Source organism: Cavia porcellus, unplaced genomic scaffold (genome assembly GCF_034190915.1).
Source record: "Cavia porcellus strain 051 isolate PalLab524CR breed Dunkin Hartley unplaced genomic scaffold, mCavPor4.1 scaffold_12, whole genome shotgun sequence".
Classification (NCBI taxonomy): Eukaryota; Metazoa; Chordata; class Mammalia; order Rodentia; family Caviidae; genus Cavia; species Cavia porcellus.
The window spans coordinates 25,779,922-25,803,560 of record NW_026947495.1 but is presented as its reverse complement, the minus strand read 5'-3'; the positions used below and the strand labels follow the sequence as shown (position 1 = coordinate 25,803,560).

The 23,639-nt window shown below is 34.8% G+C and overlaps 1 protein-coding gene across 4 annotated transcripts in view; it reads right to left on the bottom strand.

Annotated features, from left to right (window-relative positions):
* The window catches only part of Rab3gap1 (RAB3 GTPase activating protein catalytic subunit 1), a 90,616-nt gene extending 68,752 nt beyond the window's left edge, over window positions 1–21,864 (bottom strand). The window contains exons 1-4 of one of the 4 annotated variants that reach the window (XM_003478725.5): window positions 21,797–21,864; window positions 21,651–21,706; window positions 19,039–19,114; window positions 52–184 (exon numbers count right to left, since the gene is read on the bottom strand). In XM_003478725.5, coding sequence (XP_003478773.2) covers window positions 52–184; window positions 19,039–19,114; window positions 21,651–21,706; window positions 21,797–21,814 — 283 coding nt within the window. In that variant the 5' untranslated portion in view covers window positions 21,815–21,864. Of the gene's footprint in view, window positions 1–51; window positions 185–2,386; window positions 2,462–19,038; window positions 19,115–21,650; window positions 21,709–21,796 lie in introns of those variants that run through there. The other 3 variants (XM_003478724.5, XM_063258987.1, XM_063258988.1) reach the window with 3 other exon arrangements.
* Between the last annotated feature and the right edge of the window lie 1,775 nt (window positions 21,865–23,639).

Genomic DNA, 23,639 nt, shown 5'->3' with positions numbered 1-23,639 from the left:
CAGGCACAAATTCATAATTCAAAATTATAATTACAAGACTATAAAACTTACCTTCCAGTACTTCATCTTTCCTTTCTTTCTCATTGGACTCTTGTACAAGATAATGATGAGTGATAGAAAATTTGAAATCAGCAAATGAAATTTCATCTGATTTCTCTTCCCATGTGCCAGAAGTAAATATACCCTGTATTTAACAATAAAATGGAAAAACATCCACCTTAAAGTATTCAGTAGTTACTATTATGTTTATTAATCACAGTGGAGTTTTTTTCCTTTTTCTGTCCATTAATCTATATGAGTTTCACATTATAGCTACTCTCCACATAAAGCAGAAAGAGAATATAAATGATTTGTCACAATGAAAAAAGTCTCCTAGAGTATTAACTATTGCATGCCTTAAAAACTCTAATTTTCAAATAATTTTCCTATGAGTCACTATATAAAATCATGAATACCTAGTAAATCTCATCCTCTTCACATACACATAAAAATTTCTTTACCAATAACAGAATTTCTACTGGTAAATTTAAAAGTGATTAAATATTTTATAAATTTTTAAAACTAGAAAAAATATATGGCAGTAAAATTTATTATTAAAAGAACTCAAAACTGGTAATATCTATTACAGCATACAGCTTCATAACGTAGTAGAAAGAATGAATTTAAATGATATGACATTTGTAGCACTTATTTCCTAAAAGGGGGCTTCATGTTTTCTCAAGGTTTGATACTCTAAGCTCTCAAAACCTGAAAACCAAGTTCTAAAAGTGGAAAACATTTCTGTTCCAAAGAGTTCCTTACTTATGTACCTCTCAAAAAATGATTTTTTCCCACAGTTGTTGTTTCCAGTGGAGACTGTTATTTATAGCACAGTAGTACTATGAGGCAGAAAATAACAAACAAGCAATATGCCAAGATAGACCCCAAACTGAACAAAATATTCACACAATGATTTTGTGAATTACTAAGCATTAAGAAATGTTTTCATGGCTTTATCTTAATGTTTTATGTGTATTAATGGCCAAGTATCTACAAATCTAAATTAAATTGAACTGTATTTTTAAAACATCCTAATGATATTTTACTATATATCAAATGTTTATCTTTTTGCCTGGTGTGGTGGCACACACCTGTAATCCCAGCATTCAGGAGACTGAGATAAGAGGATCACTGTGAGTTTTAGGCCAGCCTGGGGTACACAGTGAGTTCCTAGCCAATATGAGCTACAGAGTGAGACCTTGTCTCACAAAAGGAAAAAAACAAAGAAAAAGAAAGGCAGTCTCTGGGAGCTCTCTGCCTCTTACACATGAGTGGAGAGGAAGGAAGGTTTGGGATGCATGGTGAGTTCAGGGCCAGCCTAAAATACTCAGCAAAACACTGTCTCAAAAAACCAAAATAAATAAGTAAAATAAAGTAAACAGTACACAGGACACACAGGTCTTGTCAACAAACATAATCTCAAATATTAATCAGATCTAGGTACACAATATCATCCATGATAGTAGTCAGAGTCACTCGCGTATATAATTGTAAGAGCACTAGGAAGTAATAAAAAGAATGGCCACAAATACGAAGAACAGAAGTAACAAAATCCTGATTTAGACTTTCAGTAATAACTAGAAACTGATGGGCAATTAAGACAAGGCCCTTGATAACATGCACAAAAATAAATAAATAAATAATCAATAAAGTGATGGAAGGACGTGAAAGGGAAAGGAAAGGAGATTAAAAAAGGAATTAGCACACGTACATGTATCAACTCCCTACAAGGAATGTAAACATTATATACTACAAATATGTACTTACAAAAAAAAAAAAAAAAAAACAATAGCCACAGCCCAACCAAAAGCAGTATTTGCAGGAAGTCTAAACAATTCCAGCAGAATTACCAAAATACCAGCAGACCTTTAAAATTCTAAGAGAAAAGAAAAAGTGAGGTATGTGAAACTGAATGACTGTTGGAAGAAAAAGTTAGGATCCTGGAAAAGAAGCTGCCATGAGCTATCCCTCTTTCTTAGTTGCCTTTTTTTTCTCCATTTGTTCAAGTTAGGAGGAAAAGGCAACTGAAATTTAAAATTAACTAAATGCAACTTAGTACAACTGTTGATTTACAAATACTGTGCATATATGAATATTTTTTACTGGACAGAAATCTCTTTAAATATCAAAAAATAAAAGTGCAAAAACAGCTTCTGAAGGTGGCAAGAAAAAATAAGTGTGTATTATCAAAGGAGATTAATGGCAAAGTGTCTTTTACTGTAATAAATTTTAAAGCAACATTTTGAAAACAAATTCGAATATGAGCAATCTCAGAGATCTGGATAATGTAAGAACCAAACAGAAATTCTAGACCTATAAATTACAGTAACTAAATTGAAAAACATACCAGATAAGCTTATAGCAAGTTTAAAACACCAGGAGAAAGTGCGAATGAACTCAAAATCAAAAGGAAATATCCAACCTAAAAAAGTAGAGAAGCAAAGACTTAGGATAGCAGAACCTCAGGGACCTACCTTTGGGGAAGTATTCAGGTTAAATGTAAGCACACCTTAATGCATCAAAAAACAATAAAGAATATTAATAAAACAATAAAATACACCTATGCACATGGCAGTTTAAAAGAGAAAGCATTTTTCTTTTTTAAACAAAAAATCTTGAAAGCAGCCAGAGAGCAAAATACTGAAGTATACAGAAACATAAACAGTTATCTACGTTCTTATCAGAAAGTACAGAGAACAGAAGCCAACAAAAACATCATCTTTAATAAATCAGGGAGGGGAATTATGGGGACTGAGAGAAGCCACCAAGAAACCAAATAGCCAGCCTTGCTGGCTATGTCACACAGGTTCCAGAGAGGGAAGAGCCAGTGTCTCAAGAATTGGCCATGCTGGAACTGGGAAAAGCTGCCGACTAGCTAGCCTTTTTGGTGAGCCACGGGTTCCAGAAAGAGAAAAGTCAAATAGCACCTCCCATGAGCCTACCAGCGCATGGGCTGCAAATCAAATTCCATGCCCCAAGCATCCTCACCCTCCCAAGCAACTAGCTGGTTCAGAGCACAGGCTGAGTTGATAGCAACTAAGGTACATAAAACAACTCAATGCTTGTGTTGTTTGGTTGATTTTGCAGGCCTGGGGCCAGCAGTCTGAGCATCTCTTGGGAGGACGACAGTATGAAATATAGCAAATATGGGGGATTTCCTTCTATCTCGTCTTTGAAGTCCAATATTGTTCTAACTGTTTTGCTTTGTTCTGAGGAACTGTTTTGCTCTATTCGATATTCTGTTTTGATAGGTTTTATAATATTCTGTTTTTGGTTTGATTTTGCTATACCTAATGGAATGGACAACTACTGTGAAGAAAACAAGCTATACTATGGTACCCATTATTGTTATCCCCATATCCTACTCTGAAGTTCTATACCAATTTCACTGCATTGTCTTGATTGGCTTTGTTCTGTACTGTTTTGTTGTATTTTACTATCTTTAAAATAAAAAAAAATGTTTAAAAATCTGGGAGAGGGGCACATCATTAAGCTAGAATTCATGGCTGTTATCCCAAAATTAAAAACAGAATCATTAAATGATTCAGCAATTCTGCTTTTTGTATATAAGACTAACAAAACTGGAAGTAGAAACTTAGATTATTTGCATACTTGTGTTCACATAGCATTTTTCACAACAGATAAAAGATGAAAGTAAGCCAGGTGTGTAGCACATACCTGTAATCTCAGCACACTAGGAGACTGAGATAGGAGGATCACAAGTTTGAACCTAGCCTGGGCAACTTAGCAACTTAATGAGGCCTTGTTTGAAAATAAAAAATAAAGAACTGGGAATATAACTGAATCTAAAGGCTATGAATTTAATTTCTAATAATAGAGGCAAAAAAGCTAAGTACAAAAGAACATACAGTATACCATATAAAACAGGACCTATGCTTTTGTAGCTATGGATTTGACCAACCTTCAATCAAAAATACTTAATTAGAAATTTAATTTCTAGTAATAGAGGCAAAAAAAGCTAAGTACAAAAGAACATACTGTATACCATATAAAACAGGACCTGTGCTTTTGTGGCTATGGATTTGACCAACCTTCAATCAAAAATCATCTGTACTGAATACATGCACAGGAATTTTATGGATTGTTGGAGACCACTATGAAGCAGCTCTGAGCAGGATTTGGTCCTGGCTGATGCCTGTAGTGGCCTGTGAGGCCAGAGATATCTCAAAGGGCACGATAAGGCCACAGCTGCAGACACTTGGCTACAACCCCAATTAACAAGGTAGAGACTGCAGCTGCAAAGATTACTCCTATAGTTTCACTTCTACCATGGCCTTTGTGATAAGATAGTTCTACTAATTGACTTGATTCATGCCTGGAGAGGCCTTTGAAGTGACTCCCAAGGTTCTGCTCATTGCCTGCACTTTTCTCAGTTTCTCTGCCCTCTGTCCTAATATAAGTGGATTGATTCAGAGAATCCTTTCTCTTAACCCTCAAAGTCTCGTGCTTAATTAAAGAGTTTTGGCCCTCCTGGAGCCCTAAAAATCATATGATTTGTCTCTTAACCTCCGCTGTACACTCATTTGGGAGATCGGGGATCTAGGTCAGAACTCGATAATGAATATAACGATTATTTACATTGTAGGTACTATAAGTAATTTAGGTATAATTTAAAAGTACACAGAAGAATATGCATATATCATTACAATTTTATATAAGGGACTTGGCCATTTACAAATTTTGGTTTTTGAGCAAACTCATGGAACCTTTCACAGAAACCTAAGGGACAGCTGTAGATTAAATTATAGCACAAAGAGAAGTAATCTATGGTTTAAAAAACAAAAACAAACCAGTAAATGACTGGAGAAAAGATTAACAAGAAAGCATTATTAAGAGATTTTTCTTAAAGGACAAAAATGTCCTATAATTTGATAGGAATATAAAATAGATCAATGTGAGCTGGACGTGGTAATGAACGCCTGTAATCCCAGCACTCAGGAGGCTGAGGCAGGAAGATTACTGCAAATTCAGTCTGGGCAGTCTGGGCTACATAGTGAGTTCAAAACTAGCCTCAACTACATAGAGAGACCCTGTCTCAAAGAATAAAATAAAATAGACAAACTAAAGTGATAGGGAAACAGAGAGCTCATTATACTACTTTAACTTTATATGTTTTTTTTTTAATTTTCCATACTTAAAAATTTTTTTAAAAAAGTTTCAATTCCCTCTCAGTGGAAGACAAAAATTGTTAATCACTGTTCTTCACATAATTTAAAATCTCTTAAGGAATTATCTATATTTTTCTATGCCAAATAATCCCTGTCATTTATACTTTACTTTTATTCATTATATTTATAGCTCACCTTGAAATCTGCTCCTTTTTCCATATCTGTCCATGTACTACTGACTAGCTCTAACAAAAAATAGGCTGGATGTAACATGTCTTTAGCCTAAGCTATCTACTATAAACACATTAACCATTTAAATCCTAAAACTGAACATAGCATCTAGTATTTTAATTTTATTTCTTTTTTTACTCATCTCCATACTAGAATTTACTTTCAATGGCTGCAAAGATCTTATTCTGTTCACTACTTCTTCCATCTGGCACTAAGTATTCAGTAAATATGTATAATAACTGAAAGAATTAAAGAATGTGGTATCAGAAATTATAAGCACCTAATTAAGCTCTCTTTTTTAATATAAATCTTTTCCCCTTCTGGCTAATGGAATTTATTTTGCCTTTAATCTTAATGGGAGAAATACATGTTATCACATATTTGTTCCAAGTGGATAGGGCGAAATTTCATATTTTCTCTTTATTCAGAAGTTTAGCTGTGCATGGTAAAACACATCTATAATCATTGCTACTTGGAAGGCTAAAGCAGAAATGAAGGTTTGAGACGAGCCTGGACAACTTAGCAAGAACCAGTCTCAAAATAAATAAAAAGGACTGAGGACACAGTACAGTGCTAGAGTACTTACTTACCAAGCATGAGGCCTTGGGTTGGAGCCCAAGTATGTTAAAGGAATTAATTAATGTGCACCTATGTTTATAGCAGCACAATTTGTAATCGCCAGATCTTGGAAACAACCCAAGTGTCCATCAACTGAGGAATGGATAAAAAAGTTGTGGTATTTCTATACAATGGAGTATTATTCAGCTATAAAGAAGGATCACGTTGAGATATTTATCAATAAATGGGCGCAGCTTGAGACCATACTCATAAGTGAAATAAATCAATCTCGCATATATGAATACCGAATAGTTTCCCTAATGTAAGTAATGACTCAAATATATAAAAATATGTGGTAATCATGATTCCCCATTATGTGGCCTTGAAGCCTTATAAAATTTTCACTTATTAATTAGAAAGGCTTTATTCTGGGCTTCTTGATATGGAAATATTTGAAGCTATAGTATATGAAGTTTTATCCAAATATTTCAAGGAAAAAGACAGACACTATGGTAACTACTATTCTTTAAAAAAATTATTTAGTTATTTCTTATGTTTATTTTAATTAAGGGAAAAATTTTAAAAATTAGGATATATAATAGTAACTCTTTTCGATTTCCTATTAACTTGTTTTGAAGTCCTGTAATACTCCCATGATCTTGTTTTGACTGATTGACTCTGTTCCATTCTGTGCGATAGTATCAAGTCTGAGGGTATAGGCAACTACTTTGAAGGCAATAAGATTCACAAAGATGCCCATTCTGGTTTGACTATTGTCTCCTTTGGAAGTCCTGTAATGTTCACAATGCCTAAGTTTTATTGGTCTTGTTCTCTACTGTCTTGTCCAACTTTATAATATCTAATGAGATAGACAATTTTTTTTAAGGAAACAAGAGACAACGTTGATAACCATTGTTAATAACCTTGTACTCTGTTCTACATCATGTGCTATGTCTATCCTTGGTTTTGACTGACAGCTTTGTTTTGCCATATTTGACTTTATTCTCCCCCCCCCCAAAAGTAATAAGAACTAAGGAGTAATAAAATCCAAAATGTGTAAATTTTGTTGTAAAAAAGAGAGGGAGGAAAAAAAAAAGAGCTCTAATGGATATAACAGCAAGTGTGTTTAGGGGTGTTAAATAGCTGACTATATTAATGTTTTTGGATCATTGAACACAGCTGTTTGCAGTCTCTCTGTTTGAATGTCTACTTTGTATTCTTTGATACTGTGATTTGAGCAACTATTTCCAAGATGATAATATGTAATCTATTAACAGGTGATTTCTTACTGTTATGTTTTTTTTTTGTAGTTCTGTATTATGTGTAACCTTACACTGCTTTGTTTTGTTTTGTGTTTTTCTCTTTTTCCTCATAAATAAAAAAAAATACTAAAGGAATTAATTAAAGTATTTTAATATAGAAAATCAGTTTATTTTATATGCTCCACCAAATCTTAAATGATGTGTAATTTCTATAATGTTGATTATTTTGTTTATATTCACATACGTAAAGGAAAAAAAAACCCTAGTAGTTTTTGAGAACTTTAAATTATTATCACTCCCATATAACTAAAAACTGAATTTTTTGAATTGTTTTATTTGAGATCACTACATAGATCATGCTAACCTTGAAACTCACTACATAACCCAGGGTGTCCCTGAATTCATGGTGATCCTCCAGCCCCCCAAATGCCGGGATTATAGATGTGAGTCACCGTGCCTGCTTAGAATTCTTAACAGGTATAAACTGCAGTTAAATTATTAATGAGTTAATAACAAATTATAATAAAACATCAGTTTTATTTCAAAAGAATGTAACATAAAACATGAAGTCTATTCATTTCATTGGTCCATTTTTTGATCAGGTGTTTTTCTTGGGGAGAAATTTGTATTTTTCAGCTCTTTTCATATTCTAGATATTGGTTCTTTGAGGAATAGCTGGCAAAATTTTTTCCCTTCTGTAGCTTGTCTTTTAATTCTGCTGCTTGCTTCTTTTAAAGAAATATAAATGGCCAATAAATACATGAACAAATCCTTAACATCACTAGTCATTCAAAAAATGAGAAGTAAAATGAGATTCCATTTTACTCCAGAAAGAATGGCCACCACCAAGAAATCAAGTAACAAATGCTGGCAAAGGTGGAAAGCAAACTGTTCTACATTACTGGGGGGAATGTAAACTAGTACTATAGTACTATAGGGAAATCGGTAGAGAGACTACTCAAAAGCAAACAAACCCAGCCAGGGATTTAGCTCATCCATGTAAGCGCCTTCTGGCAAGCAGGAGGTCATGAGTTTGGTCCTTGGTACAAAAAACAAACAAACAAATCTAAAAACTGAAATTAGAAATTCCATTTGACCCAGCTATTCTCTTTCTACTTATCCTCCGAAGAGTTACAGATATCAATCATATGGTAATAATACAAGCAGACTCATTGTTATACTTTGCGTCCAGATGTCCCCAAAGCCCCATTCAGTAATAGGGTGGGCTTTTAGACTCTGTGATTGATTTGTGGCCTAATTCTGGAATTATGGGTGTGAATGCTACACCCACTCTGGGGTAGGTATTTTGCATACAATATAAGGGAGGAAAAGAGGTTTGCTCTCTCCTCCCTTTTTGGCTCTTGTTGCTGTTGCTGTCTTCTGCCACCATGAACTATTATCCTTCTGTCACACCACCATGCCTTGGAGCCAACTGATTATGGACTGAAACCTCCACAAACTGAGCTATATAAACCTTTCCTTCTTTAACTTTGGGCATCAGGTATTTTTGTCTCAGCAAAAGAGAAAAGTAATTAAGACACCCATGTTTACAGCAGCACACTTCATAATGGCAAAATCTTGGAAGCAACCTCTATGTCTATGAGCAGATGAACAGATTTTTAAAATGTGGTATTTAAACACAATAGAGTAATACTTTTTCATAAGGACAAACGAGTCATTTGCAGCAAAATGGGTACACTCTGAGACCATAATGTTAAATAAAGTAATTCAAACACACAAGCTTAAATATCACATTTCTTTTATATGAGAAATTCAAATTATAAAGCACCAAATAAAAGGCAGATAATAGGAAGTATAGAAATATATCTCTTTCAAAGGGGAAGAGATGTAGAATATAGCTCAGCAGCATATGCACCTGCCTGGAAAGTGCAAGGTCATCAGTTCAATTCACGGTACCAAAAAACCAAAACCAAAACCAAACCAAACCAAAAAAAAAGGAGGGGGGTCAAGAAATGCAAGGCAGAGGGAGGAAAAGAAACAGAATGAAGAAAGAAATTAGGATGTATTATTTACATATACCAACTCCACACAAAAAATGTAAATATTACATATTACAACATGAACAAAAAAAAAAAAAGAGAAGGGAATTAAAAGGTGGATGGGGGGAAAGATGAAAAAAAGGAACTAAGATGTATTTTCTACATATGTCAGGAAAAAAAAGATCAAAATGAAGGACATAAGATTGAGTAGAGTCAATGAGATAGTACTGCAAATGCCATAAAATTCTTTTTATAGAAGTAATGGCACACAACTTTCCAAACATAAGTGAGGCATACAGAACTCCAAATAGCCATGACCATAACAAATCTACATCAAGGCATATAATAAACATTCCAGAAATCCAGCACAAGACAGAATATTAAAAGCAGTCAGAAAAAAGAAATCACCTATAAATAAAAGCCAATTAAAGAGGTAAGATCTTCCAACAGATCCAAAACCCAAAAACCAGTTACACCTTAGAGAAGTAATCATCACCTAAACGTCCTAAATATCACAAAAAAAGTAACCCACCATAGGCAACTTACAAACATCATCCCAGGAATTAAACTAAAAAAAGAAAAGAGATGAGAAGACACTTAAACAAGATGCAACCCCAGACATCCAGTTCACCAAAGGCAAACACAGGAGGCAACGAGATGGGACAATTAGAAAACCCCCCACCACCAGGTCTCTCCAAAGTGGTAACAACAAAGCAACTGAATGAGGCTCTGGAAAAAACAAAATTAGAAATAATCTCTCAACCAACTACAGAGATTACCAAAACACACACCACACTTAGCGATTTAGAGTAGACACAGGAAAAAAAAATACATGAGTTTAAGAGAATTATGGAAGCACAGCATAGGAAAAAAAAAATGGAATCTGTAAAGCAGATTTAAGCAGATATCCAGGAGAATAAAAACTCCATTGAAAGTATTTGAAGTAGATTAGGCCAATGTGAAGACAGGATCTCAGATACTGAAGACATGCTTGTAACAGTTAGCAACCAGGAAAAGAAAGATTTCTCAAAACTAGCAAGGAACCATGAGAAATCAATTCAGCAGCTGTTAGATGAGACAAAGAAGAACAACTTAAGATTAATTGGAGTCAGGGCTGCGGGACCGAGGCTGCAGTTCTGTGTGATTGGTCCCGCAGTTCTGTGCCCCAGGCCTGTGTTCCCTGCCCTGCCAGCCTCTCTGCAAGATTGCTCCAAACCAGGGAGCTAGCTTGCCTGTGAGCAAGTAACTGTGCAACAGAATCACACAAGTCGGAAGTGACTTTGTTACTTCTGTCATCTTTTATTCTTTAAAAGTGAGTTAGTAGGCCATTCATGGACCAGAGGTAGAGAGAAGGAAGGACATATCAGTGAGCAAGCAAACTCAGTCTAGGAAGCAGCACCATGAGTGCTGCCCTGTGGAGCTGAAAAGGCAGACCCCAGCCCCTCTGGTATATGGGCTGGCAAACAAGAAGTAGCATCCCCCCCACCCTGCTGCACCCCCACGATAAGTGACTGTCTTAGCAGAAAAAACATAGGCTGTGATGATAGCTGTGGAGGTGAAATGCAATAGAATGTCTGTGGTGCTTTGGTGTTTCGCTAATACTGCAGGTCTAGGGCTAGCGGTCTGATCACTGGTTTAGAAGTTAGCAGTAAATAGTGTGACAGACATGTAAGGGGGCATCTGCTTCTGAGGGCTGTGGTCATTGTTGATTCCCTATGGTCTTGTTTTGGAAGTCCTATATTGTTTCCATTATTTTGTTGGGTTGGCTTTTGCTCTTTTGTTTGATTATGTCAAACCCGAACAGATCCAAAGATCAATGGACTAGATTAGAAGAAGCAGAAACAACTGCAAACAGACTAAGCCATCTTTGACAAAGGTGCCAAATACATTCAATGGTCAAAAGATAGCCTCTTTAGTAAGTGGTGCTAGAAAAACAATCTGCACACGCTGAAGATTAAAACTGGACTCTTTATCTTTCACCATGCACTAAAATAAAATCAGAATGGATTGAAGATCTTAATATTAAAACAGAAACATTAAATCTGCTGGAAGACAGAGTAGGTAAAACTATTGAAGACACTGGTGTAGGCAAAGACTTTATGAACAAAACCCAGATTGCAAAACAACTATCACAAAGAACCAACAACTGGGATCTCATTCTACTAAAAAGCTTTTGCACAAGAGAAAAGACCAACAGAGTGAAGAGACAACCCACAACATGAGAGAAAATGTTTGCCAGCTATTCCTCAAAGCATTACTGTCGAGAACATACAAAGAACTAAAAAATAAATAATAAATCAGTCCTCCCAGATTTAAAGACCCAATCAAAAAGTGGGCATTTGAGATGAATACACATATCTCAAATGAAGAATTACAGACAGCAAATAATTATGTGGAAAAAAATGTTCAACATCACTGGTCATTCAAGAGATGAAAATTAAAACACTGAGACTCTACCTCCCCCCAGAAAAAATGGCTACTATCAAGAAATTAAATAACAACAACTGCTGGAAGGGCTGGGGAAAAAAGGACCCCTTTTCCCCTGTTGGTGGGAATGCAGACTGGTGCAACCACTGTGAACATCAGTATGGAGATTCTTCAAAAAACTAGGGTTGGAGGTCCCACGCAACCCTGCTATTTCCATTCTGGGTATCTTCCCAAAAGAATTAAAAACATCATACCACAGTGATATATGTGCACCCACATTTTTAACAGAACAGTATACAATAGCCAGATTTTGGAAACAAAATTGCCCACCGACTGAGGGATAAAAAAGATGTGGTATTTTTATATAATGTAGTACTTCTCAGCCATAAAGAATGATAAACTCAACACTTTTATAGGTAAATGGATGCACCTTGAGAACATACTTCTTAGTGAAATAAGACACACATGTGTAAATGTCATATTGTTTTATTACTGTGACAAGCAAAAAGACATGTATATGTGTATGCATATGTATACCAAAAACAGTTAAGATAGTTATACTACTGATTTCTCTGAGTCTGCTAAAGAGGAAGATTTGTACTGGTACTGTTTGGACAATTGAAGGCAGATGTCTTGTGCTCTGGGTGAATGATTTGGGAATGACAATGCACAATGTATGATTCATTTTTACCTCTGATTGATGTACTTTGTAATTTTGTTGTGGTTTTTCTTCTTTCTTTCTTTCTTATGTCTGAATAAAATGGATTTGGAAAAAAAAAAAGCAAAAGCCAATCAGAATCACAACAAATTTCTCAACACAAAACCTCAAGTCAAGGAGTTTGAAGTATGTCAAGCCCTAAAAGAAAACATCTCCAACCAAGATTGATATACTTTACAAAACTATTTCTCAAAAATCAATGGAAAAATCAGATACTTCCATGACAAACATCTGAAGAAATTCGTGACCAACACCGGAGATTTAGTTCAGTGGCTTAAGCGCCTGCCTGGCAAGCATGAGGTTGTGAGTTCAGTCCCTGGTACCAAAAAAAAAAAAAAAAAATTCATGACCACCAAACCAGCTATTCAAAATGCTCTGAAGGATATTTTAGAAAGAGATATCAACATCACAATTCCAAGAATACCAACACAAGACACCAGGCAGGGCAAGCAATAAAACAGAGGAGAAAGAAAGGGTACCAACAACACAACAGGAAAATAGTATGAGAAGTATAAGCTAATAATAACCAGTTCTAACAATCAATGTAAATGATCTCAATTCACCAATCAAAAGATACAGACTAGCACAATGAAGAAGCAAGATCCAACAATATGCTGCCTAAAGGAAACAATTCAAAAATAAATTAATACAATGAAAGTAAAAGGATGAGAAACAATACTCCAGGTGACAGGATCCACAAAAAAAGTAGGGGTAGCTATTCCATTTGCCAACAATGTGAATTTCAAGCTAGGAGTTATCAAAAGAGACAATGTCACTACACACTTGTTAAGAGGAAACTCCAAAGAAGAGTAGGTAACAATCATAAATATGTATGTACCATATATCAGTGAACCCAACTATATAAGACAAATATTAACAGACATGAAAAATCAAACAAGTGCTAACACAATTGTAATGGGGGAACTTAATATTCCACTGTCACAAATAGATTAACTGGAAAAAAATTTTCAACGAAGAAATACCAGAACTAAATCACTGAACAAATGGATCTGGTAGATGTCTACAGTGTTCCACCCACAGCATCAGAAGACATTCTTTTCAGTTGCACGTAAGACATTCTCCAAAACTGACCATATACTAGACCATAGAACAAGTTTAACTAGATGCAAAGGAATTGAAATTATCCCACACATGTTATGTGACCATCCTGCGATGAAGATAAAAATCAACTGCAAATAAAACCACAAAAACTATACAAACACATGAAAATTAACACCTTCCTGAAAACCAATGGGTCACAGAGGAAACTGAAAAAATTAAACAGTATCTACAATTAAATGATAATGCCAATACAACGTAACTTATGGTATGAAAGCAGTACTAAGAGGGAAATTTACAGTGGTCAGTTCTCACCAGGAAAACAGAATGAGCTCAAATAACCTAATGCCGAACCTCAAACTTCTAGAAAAAGATAAACCAAACCCAAAGCTTGTAAAAGGGAGAAAATTATAAAGATCAGAGTAGAAATTACTGCAATTGAAACAAAGAAAACAATACAAGTGGCTGAGGACAGGGCACAGTGGCACAGCACCTGCCTGGCAAACATGAGGCCCTGAGTTCGATTCCAGCAACTTCCTCACAAAAGAAAACAATACAAAGAATTAATGAATCAAAGAGTTGGTTCTTTCAAAAATTAAACAAAATTCATAAATGCTTAAGCCAATCTTACCAAAAGAGAGAAAGACTCAAATCCCTGCAATTAGGAATAAGAAGGAAGAAATCACAACAAGTCCTTCAGAAATCCAGATAACCATCAATATCTACTTGGAGAACCTGTATAGTAATAAAATGGAAAGCACAGAAGAAATGGACAGATTCCTAGATGCATATGAATTGCTAAAACTGAATCAAGAAGATATAAAAATTCTAAATAACCCAGTATCACTGATTAAAATCAAATAGTTAAAAACTTACCAACAAAGAAACGCCCAGGTCCTGACAGAATCACTGCTGAATTCTACAAGATATTTAGAGAAGATCTAATGTAGTACTGAAACTCTTTAGTGAAACTGAAAGGGAAACAATACCCAAAATCATTCCTGGAAGCAAGTATTATCCTGATGCCAAAACCAGAGAAGAACCCAACCAAAAAGAAAACTACACGCCAACCTCCCTAATGAACACAGACTCAAAAATCTTCAATAAGATACTCGCAAATAGAAAGCAGCAAATCATCAAACGATTATACACCATGATCAAGTGGGATTCATGCCACAGCTGTAGAGACAGTTCAACACACATAAATCAATAAATGTAATAGTATACCATATTAACAGAGCAAAGGACAAAAATCACATGATCTCAACAGCCATAGAAAAAGCTATGATGAAGTTCAATGCCCATTAATGATAAAAAAACCCCACAGAAAATTGGAGTAGAAAGTATTTTTTAAAAAATTTTTATTTAAAGAAAGACTAAACAAAACAGAAAATAGGTAGAAATAGTACATACGTTCAGAGAAAAAAATAAACAGTAAGAAATTACTAGTTGATGTCGTTTTCCAAATAGTTGTTCAAGGTACAAAAATGGAACATGTAAAGTGGGAATTCAAACAGAAAGACTGCAAAAAGTTCTGTTAAACTGTCCAACAAAAACTTAGTAACATGGTTGTCAATCCTATACACTTAAACATACATGCCGTTATCCATATCTTCATTTATGTTTAAACAAACTAAAGCAGGTTAAAATCATTCTGAACAAAGAATAATAGTATTGCTGGATTTCACATCATTGGACACTCCATGATCAGCACTGGGTACTGTAGTGTCTTGTTTTTAAAATTGAATTTAAAGAAAGACTAAACAAAACACAAAACAGGTAGAAATAATACATTTCAAAGAAAAAAATAAATAGTAAGAAATCACTAGTTGATGATTACAGATGGTCTTCTTAAAAACAGTTGGAATAGAAAATCTTTATCTTAATCTGTTAAAAGTCATTTATGACAAACCAACAGCCAACAATCATATTAAATGATTAAAAAGTTTTCACTCTAAACTCAACAAGAAAAGAATATCTGCTATCACCACTCCTATTCAATGTAGTTCTGGAGGCAGTAGCCAGACCAATTAGACAAGAAAAAGGATAGGAAAGGAAGAAATAAAATTATCATTATTTGCAGACACCATGATACTCTAGAAGACTCCAAAAACCACCAAAAGACTTCTAGATTTTTTTTTTTTTTTTTTTTTTTTTGGTATCCGGGATTGAACTCACGACCTAGCACTTGCCAGGCAGGCACTCATACTGCTGAGCTAAACCCCGGGCCCATATTCTAGATTTAATATCCAAATTCAGTAGCATACCCAGATACAAAGTCAATATTCAAAAACCAATACTGGGATTGAACTCATGACTTCACAGTTGCCAGGCAGGTGTCTAAGCCACTGAGCTAAAAATCCCCAGGCCCACCAATACCATTCTTGTACAAAAACAAGTGTACTGACAGAGAATTTAAGGAACCTACACCTTTTACAATAGCATTTTTTAAAAAACCCCAAATAATCTAACATCTATACACTGAAAATTATAGTATTCTGAAAAAGGTGATCAAAAAGGATATTAGAAATGGAAAGATATGCCTTGCTCATGGGTAGGAAGAACCAATATAGTGAAAATGGTCATACTTCCAAAATCGTTAAACAGATTTAATGTAATCCCAATCAAAATACCAATAGCACATCTCACAAAACGTAAAAATTCATTTGGAACCAGAAGAGACCTAGAGTAGCAAAAACAATTCAAGGCAACAAAATCAGGGAGTATCAAAATTCCTGACCTGAAATTATACTACAAAGTTACTATGATAAAAATGGTATGGTACTGGCAAAAAACAGATCTGAGAATCAATGGAACAGATCAGAAGATGCAGAAACAACTCCAAACACACTGAGTCACGTTATCTCTGACAAAGGGGTCAAATATGTTTACTGGAAAAAAGCTTCTTTAATAAATGGTACTGGAAAAATGGATTTACTCAAGCCAAAGACTAAAACTAGACCCATGTCTCTCATTGTGCAGTAAACTGAAATTGAAAAGGATCAAAGACCTAAATATTAAAACTGAAACACTAAATCTGCTGAAAGAGAGAAGTTAAAATCCTTGGAGACATAGGTGTAGGCAAAGATTTCATGAACAAAACCATGACTGCACAGGAACTATTAAAAAGAATTAACAAAGCTTTGCACATCAAGAGAGACCACCAACAGAGTGAAGAGACAACCCACAATATGGGAGAAAATGTTTTCCAGCTGTTCCTCAGACAAAAGATTACTATCAAGAACATACAAAGAACTAAAAACAAAAACAAAAACAAAAACAAAATCAGTCCTCCCAGATTTAAAGGTCTAATCCAAAAATGGGCATGAAATGGGCACTTCTCAGATAAAGAAATATAAACAGCAAATAAATGTATGAAAAAATGTTTTAATTTTCATCTCTCAAATGATACTGAACAACACTGAGATTCCATCTCACCTCAAAAAGAATGGCTATCATCAAGAAATTAACCAATAACATATGCTAGCGGAGATGTGGGAAGGAAAATAACCTTTCTCCACTGTTAGTGGGAGTGCAGACTTGTGTAACAAGGCAATCAGTGTGGAGATGTTACAAGAAGGTATCTTAGAGGTCCCATCTGACCCAGCTATTACCCTTGTGGGTAATTCGCAGAAGAATTAAAAACATACCACAACAATATATGCCTACCCATATTTATAGTGACACAGTATATAAAAACTAAATTTTGGAAAAAAAGTCAAATGTCCATCAACCATGAAATGGAAAAAGATGGTTTTTAACACAATGGAACACCACTCAGTCATAAGGATAAACTCAAGACATTTCTAGGTAAATGGATATTCCTTGAGACTATACTCTTTATGTGAAAAAAATTGAACACACAAGTATAAGTATCACAGTTTCCCTGGTGTGAGAAACTAAAAGAGTAAATAACGACCAAATGTACAATAGATACTATGAAATAGGAAGAAATTGTTTAGAAGGAAGGAGGAACCAGCGAGGGAGAAGGGGAAAGGAAGGGAAAAGAAAAAACAAAACAAGAGTAAACAGCAACAAAGCTTTGTAAATAAGGAGGGGATGAAGGGTTAAAGGGAAGGGAGAACACTGGGCGAAAGAGGAATCAAAATTGTATCATATACAGGTACAAATTCCCTATGACAAATGTGGTCATTATGTCTATCTAAATATACCAATAATTTTTTTAAAAAACACAAGCTCCACACAACTTTAGAGAATAAGTTTTTCATTTTACATAAAACTTACGTAAGTTAAAAAGGGGCAACAGGGATTATTGATAGAGGAACCATATAACATAGAGTAAAATTTTTACTCAATTTATCTGTTAATTAAAGCATGTAAGCTGCAAACCAAGATTCTTTCTCATTAAACAATACTCCAGATGATGCAATTTGTGACCAACCAAATTATTTAAGATTTTTAATATTCCAAAGTATCAAAAGAAAAAGTATCAGAAGAAACAATCACTCAGCAAGAATATTTATTTATATACTCATGCCCTTATTTAAAAAAATCTTTTATAAATATTTTTTTAATATACAAACATTCTTTTATGATAGGCCAGAACATCTATTATCCCAACAATACAAAAGAAAAGATGCAAATTAGTAAGGGACTTCCTTATCTAAAAGTACAAAACTAAGCATACATACATATATATATATATATATATATATATAAATTACAAAACTAAGTATATATTATAAATTACAAAACTAATCTTATATATAGTTATATTTATTTAAATTTAAATTATATATTCAAATCTTTTTATTTCCATTCCATCCTTTGGCTGAATTTTATTAATATCTGTTCTTTGTAATCCTCTTATGAAAGGCATCATGACCCTATCACTCAAGCCAAATCTCCTGCTCCTTTTCCACCCCACTCACCTCTACTCATGAACTGTTAACAAGATATTTTCCTACATTTCTCAGGATTCAATTTCTTCTTCATTAGTATTCTCTTTCTCTGGAATTAATCACTTGTTTTCTTTTGCAATCCCATTTCTTCATAAGTGTGGCAAGTGAGATTTTAATTGCTCTGTCAGGTTTTTCTTTTTTCATCAGTGGTGACAGCTCTACATCTGTTTGTTTCTGAAGTTCTTGTATCATGGCCATAGTCTTATTCACAGTAGTGTAAATGCAACTCTTAAGTCTCTTTTTGCTCAACAGCAACAGGCTTAAAATGTGCATACAAAGTTTGGTATCAAGATTTTATAGCTAACAGTTCTTTTAAGAGTACAACTGCATTTTTTCTTGCTTGCTGAATCAGGATAATTAGTCTTGATTTTATTTAGTCTTGATTTTATATTCTAACCTGTACTTCTTTTAAATGGTTCAATTCATCTAGTTAGCTGGGTTAAGCCATCAATTCCAGTTTATCAATCTCCACCTCTATATTGAATATCTGACACTCCTCAGAACACACTGGCCACAATTGTAATCTGCCACAAATTCACATCCAGTTTGTGCATGCTATTTGATGATTAAAGATTATACCAATTTTAAAAATTAAACATTTAATTCAAGTGTGCCAAGTGTAATAAAAGGCTGAAAATAACAAGAGATTTCAATGTAAATAACAATTTAGATCCACAAGCAAATAAACCTGACCTTTTCAAGGGGCCTTCCCAAAGAGTTTCCAATCAGTTTCCAATCATTCAAGACTTCTTCAACTTTGGAAATAAACCTAGAAAAAAAGAGAAAAAACTTTCTAAATAAGTAACTGTACAATATTTCCTATTAGTACAATTTCTTTTCTTTTTATCTTATTTTTTGAGATAGGGTCTCATTATGCAGTTCAGGCTGGCCTTGAGCTCACTTTGTAGTCCACACTAGTCTTGAACTTGCAATGATCCTCCTGCCTCAGCCTTCAGAGTGCTGAGATTACAGGTGTGTATCCCCATGCTCAGCTGTACAGTTTCTTTTAAAAGGTATATTTCATATTCTTACGTCTTTTATTTTTCAACAGGGTCTCACTTACATAATTCAGGCTATTCTTGAACTCATGTATAGCCCAGGATCCTTCCTCAGAGTCCTAAGTGCTGACACTACAGAAGTGTACCACCACACCTGGCTATATTTTAACATTCTGATTAAAGAAGACTCAGTATTTTTAATATCATTAGCCTAATGTAGGGATATGAAGTAAAAGCAAAAATTCAGCTCATGAATTTTTAAAATTTTAATTCATTTAAGTCCACTGTTTATACAACAAAAGCTTATCTAAAAACACAAATTTTAAAAATGTAAACTAGTAACAAATATCCCTACTAAAATGATATAATAAATTTGAGACAGGGAGAAGTAAAAATTGACAAATTAAAATACTTTTAAAGACAATTATGAAATTAGTAATTATAAGCCATTATTACCATAACTGATCTATTTAAATGAACTTTTCTTTTAAATATATTTTAAGAATTCTCTGATTTGCCTCCCCTTCCAAAACAAAACATTGAGAACTTAGCTCATTAAATAAAACAAATTTTAAGAGATAGCTGACAAGACATTGCAAGTAAATTTGTCAGTTTTAAGGAATAATGGATGAAGAGATTTAAAAACTATTCACTCTGTAACTTTAATGATCAAAAAGAACTGAATTCTGACTAATATCATGCTCAACTTCAGTAAATAAAAGCTGCAGTCTAACTTCTTATGTAAGTTAAATATGAAGTAATCTAATGCAACATTGCTTCCTAAAACATCTAGGAAGTATTGTTAGAGTATTTCTAATCAAACTGTTCAAAGGAACCATACTTTTTCTTCAGTAACATTACAAATTAGTATTTAAATTTGTTTTAACATAGTAATAATAATGGTAAATTAGAATTTATGATTTCATTGAAACTTTTCATTAATCCCTCTTTAAAATTAAAAGCGGCATTAAGTCATATTGGGGCAGAGTCAAATAATTATTAGTTTTGAAAATGAGTACCTCAGAAGTTTACACATTTACAAAAGAGCAAATATTTATACCTGTAAGTTAGCAAAAATGTTTGTATAAAATATATACAAGGCGAGGATTTTGGTTTAGTGGTAGTAACTTACATAGTATGCAAGAGGACATGGATTCTATTCCAAGAATCAAAATAAAACAAATCCAAAACACTAGGTATACAATATACTAACGGTACAAATTGTACCTTACTTTAAGGTTCCCTTGCAGCAAACAAGTGGCATGTTCATTCAGTGAACAAGCATTCATTAAAAATTATATTTTGAAGAACATCTGAGGAAGCAAGTTCATGCCAAATGAAAAAAAGAAGCTACAAAAGTAAGTGTTTAATATGGTTTAATCCATACAATGACATACACATAAATTAGAAATGTCAAAAAAAATTATGGTAGTTATATGCTGGCAGTAGGTTTACAGACATTTTAAATTTTACTATGAGGTAATACAGTTATAATAAAAATAAGTATAGCTTTCAAAATACCATAAAATGCTTATATGAATTTTATCAGTACTAGCAAAAAATTCAGACTGTATCACCATACTAGTATCGAGATCTAACCAGAAAGATTCAGTAACTTTTTCCTTAACAGCACTCTACATCTTAGCTGAAGAGCAACTTCGGACTCCTTATTCTATATTTAGTTCCTCTGTTACAGGCTCTTTGGTTTCTTTCCCTTCCTAGCTCCTTTGTCAATTTCTAATTACAGACTCAATTGTATTATTTGAGTCACGCTTGTCTCTTCCCCCAAACTAAACATACAATGAGTAGGAACATATCCAGTTACCTACCACCATACCTCTAAATTCATTTCCCACACTGTATCTGACACATGGACATTCAGTAAATACTTCTTCAAAGGACAAACGATAAGAGTTACGGCTTTCTACTTAGTCCTATCAAATTATCTGTGTGGCATGTAACATACTGACAAGAAAGTGAGCTAAATGGAAATGAAACTAAAAGCAATAGTGATGGCTTGGAAATAGTTTTTCCGGCTGAACAAAGGTGTACAGAGTGATTTGAGAGTAAACAAAACTTTTTCTGACAGCTGGAGTGTCGCGGCTTTCTGACGCCGGCGAGCAGGTCTACTCAGACGCGAGACCCGGAAGAGCCCGCGGCTAACCCGAAAAGGAAAGCAGCAAAGACCCGGGGCCTACCAGTTTGACTCTTCCCGCAGGAGTGGCGTCACATGTGTTGTGTTTGGGTTGGGGAAGCTGAGGACGGACGCCAGGGCCCAGAGTTGCAGTAACCAAAAATGCGACTCACCTTTCCCATTCCGAAGCAGTGGTGAAGTCTGTAATCTCAAATACCTCGGACTCGGGCTGTGCGAAGGAGAGGAAAATAAAGGGTTTGAGTGGTGACGTGGAAGAGCGAACTCGATGACAAGGTTAGACAGGAAACAGAAAACTCACCTCACTGTCGGCCGCCATCTTGACGAGCGCCAGGGCGGTCGCTAGGGTTGCCGGGAAGAAGAGCCTGGGAAAGCGGAAGTGGGCGGAGACTGAACACAGCCCCGCCCCAAGGCCCCACCCTAGGTTTGGGAACTCTTGCCCTCACCTGGGAGGGTGCTTTTATTTCTGGAGTGGGAAGAATTTGGTATTCCCTCGAGGGTCCTTCTAGCTGATTTAGTAACATTTGAAAATTTTATGTAGCGATTGTAGGAAAGTAACAGAAGGAAGGTAAGACAAGACCCTAGATTCATGTGAGTAAAGTTCTATTTAAAAGTGCAAAGCACTGTGGATGGTTTCATTCAGCTTTTATTGATTACCAGACACTGAGCCAGGTACTATAAGTAAACTCACCTACCCCATGCTCTGAAGAACTTATCCAGTTCGGTTAGGCAGTGAAATATAATACCTATAACAGTTGTCTGGTTTGTGGGAAGAGCAGCAGGCCCTTCAATGAACTCTTCACTTTTCAAACAATCGAGGAACAGATATTAGGGATGAAATGATACTATGTCTATTATTTGTTTCAAAGCAGGGGAAGAAAGAAAGTGGATGGGGATAGAATGAAATAAAAGCTGTCAAAGATAATTGAGCTGGTAATCGTTGGAATTCGATGTTTATTATACTATCTTATAGTTTTGTTTAGATTTGAAATGTTTCATAATGGAAAACCTTGTACCTCATTTAATGAGTTTTGCAACCCACAGAGAGATGCTGGAGGAAATACAGCTTCAGTATTTCCCTCCCTTAAGTTTCTCTTTAAAAAAAAAAAAAACTTGAAAGAGAGACATCAGAGATTATATGATATAGGTAGAGTAGTGGAGGAAACTGGTCAGAAGATCAGAAGATTTTTTTGTGTGTGGTATTGTGCATGGAACTCACCTGTAAGAGAAGTGCTCAACCAAGCTATACCCCCAGCCTATGGTCAGAAGAATTTTATCAACATAGTTATCGCCAATTTCAAGCCTTAAACTCCTGTCTCTTGATGCTCTTAGTTTCTGTTACACTCTTGAGGGGCTGGATTACACCTTCAGAAGTCAATCACTATACTATGGTTCAGGGATATGAAGACGTAAATACAATTAGGGAAACTGGAAATTTGTCACATGAATAGAAAGAAGAGGCACTTCATGCGTCAGTATCACTGTTATAATGGCAATCTTGACCACAACCAATGTGGTGGAGAGCTAAAAGAGGCAGCCAGGTTAGTTGGGGGAAGGCTTGTAAGCAGTAGGAATAGCATTTCCAGAAGCTGGAGGGTAGGAAAGTCTGACCTGTTTAATGAACTGAACAAGGACCTGGCACCTGGAACACAGTGTTTATGATGAAGTTAAGAATTGTCTGGTATGGGCCAGACAATGTTAGGCCTTTTATTTAAAGACTGAACTTTTTTAAGTACAAGAGAAGACACTAAAATGTGAGAAAGAAATGGAACCTAATTTACATTTTGCAAAAATCTGGATGCAGGCTGAGGATTTAGCTCAGCAGCATAAGCGCCTGCCTGGCAAGCACAAAGTCCTGAATTCAATTTCCAGTACCAAAAAAAAAAAAAAAAAAGTCTATGGATTTAAAGATCAGATCTGAATTCAGCCATTTACTGACTATATGACTGTGGGTGAATTACTTAATGCCTCTAACTCTGTTTCTCCATTAATAGAAAGGAACTATTAGTAAAATAGGACTTGTAATACCTGTTACCACACAAGAGCACAATAAAGACTAAGTTTGGTCTTTATACATAAAATAATATCCTGGCATAGAATAGTGTAATAAATTATAGTTGTCACATTCATAATGAATATATCAT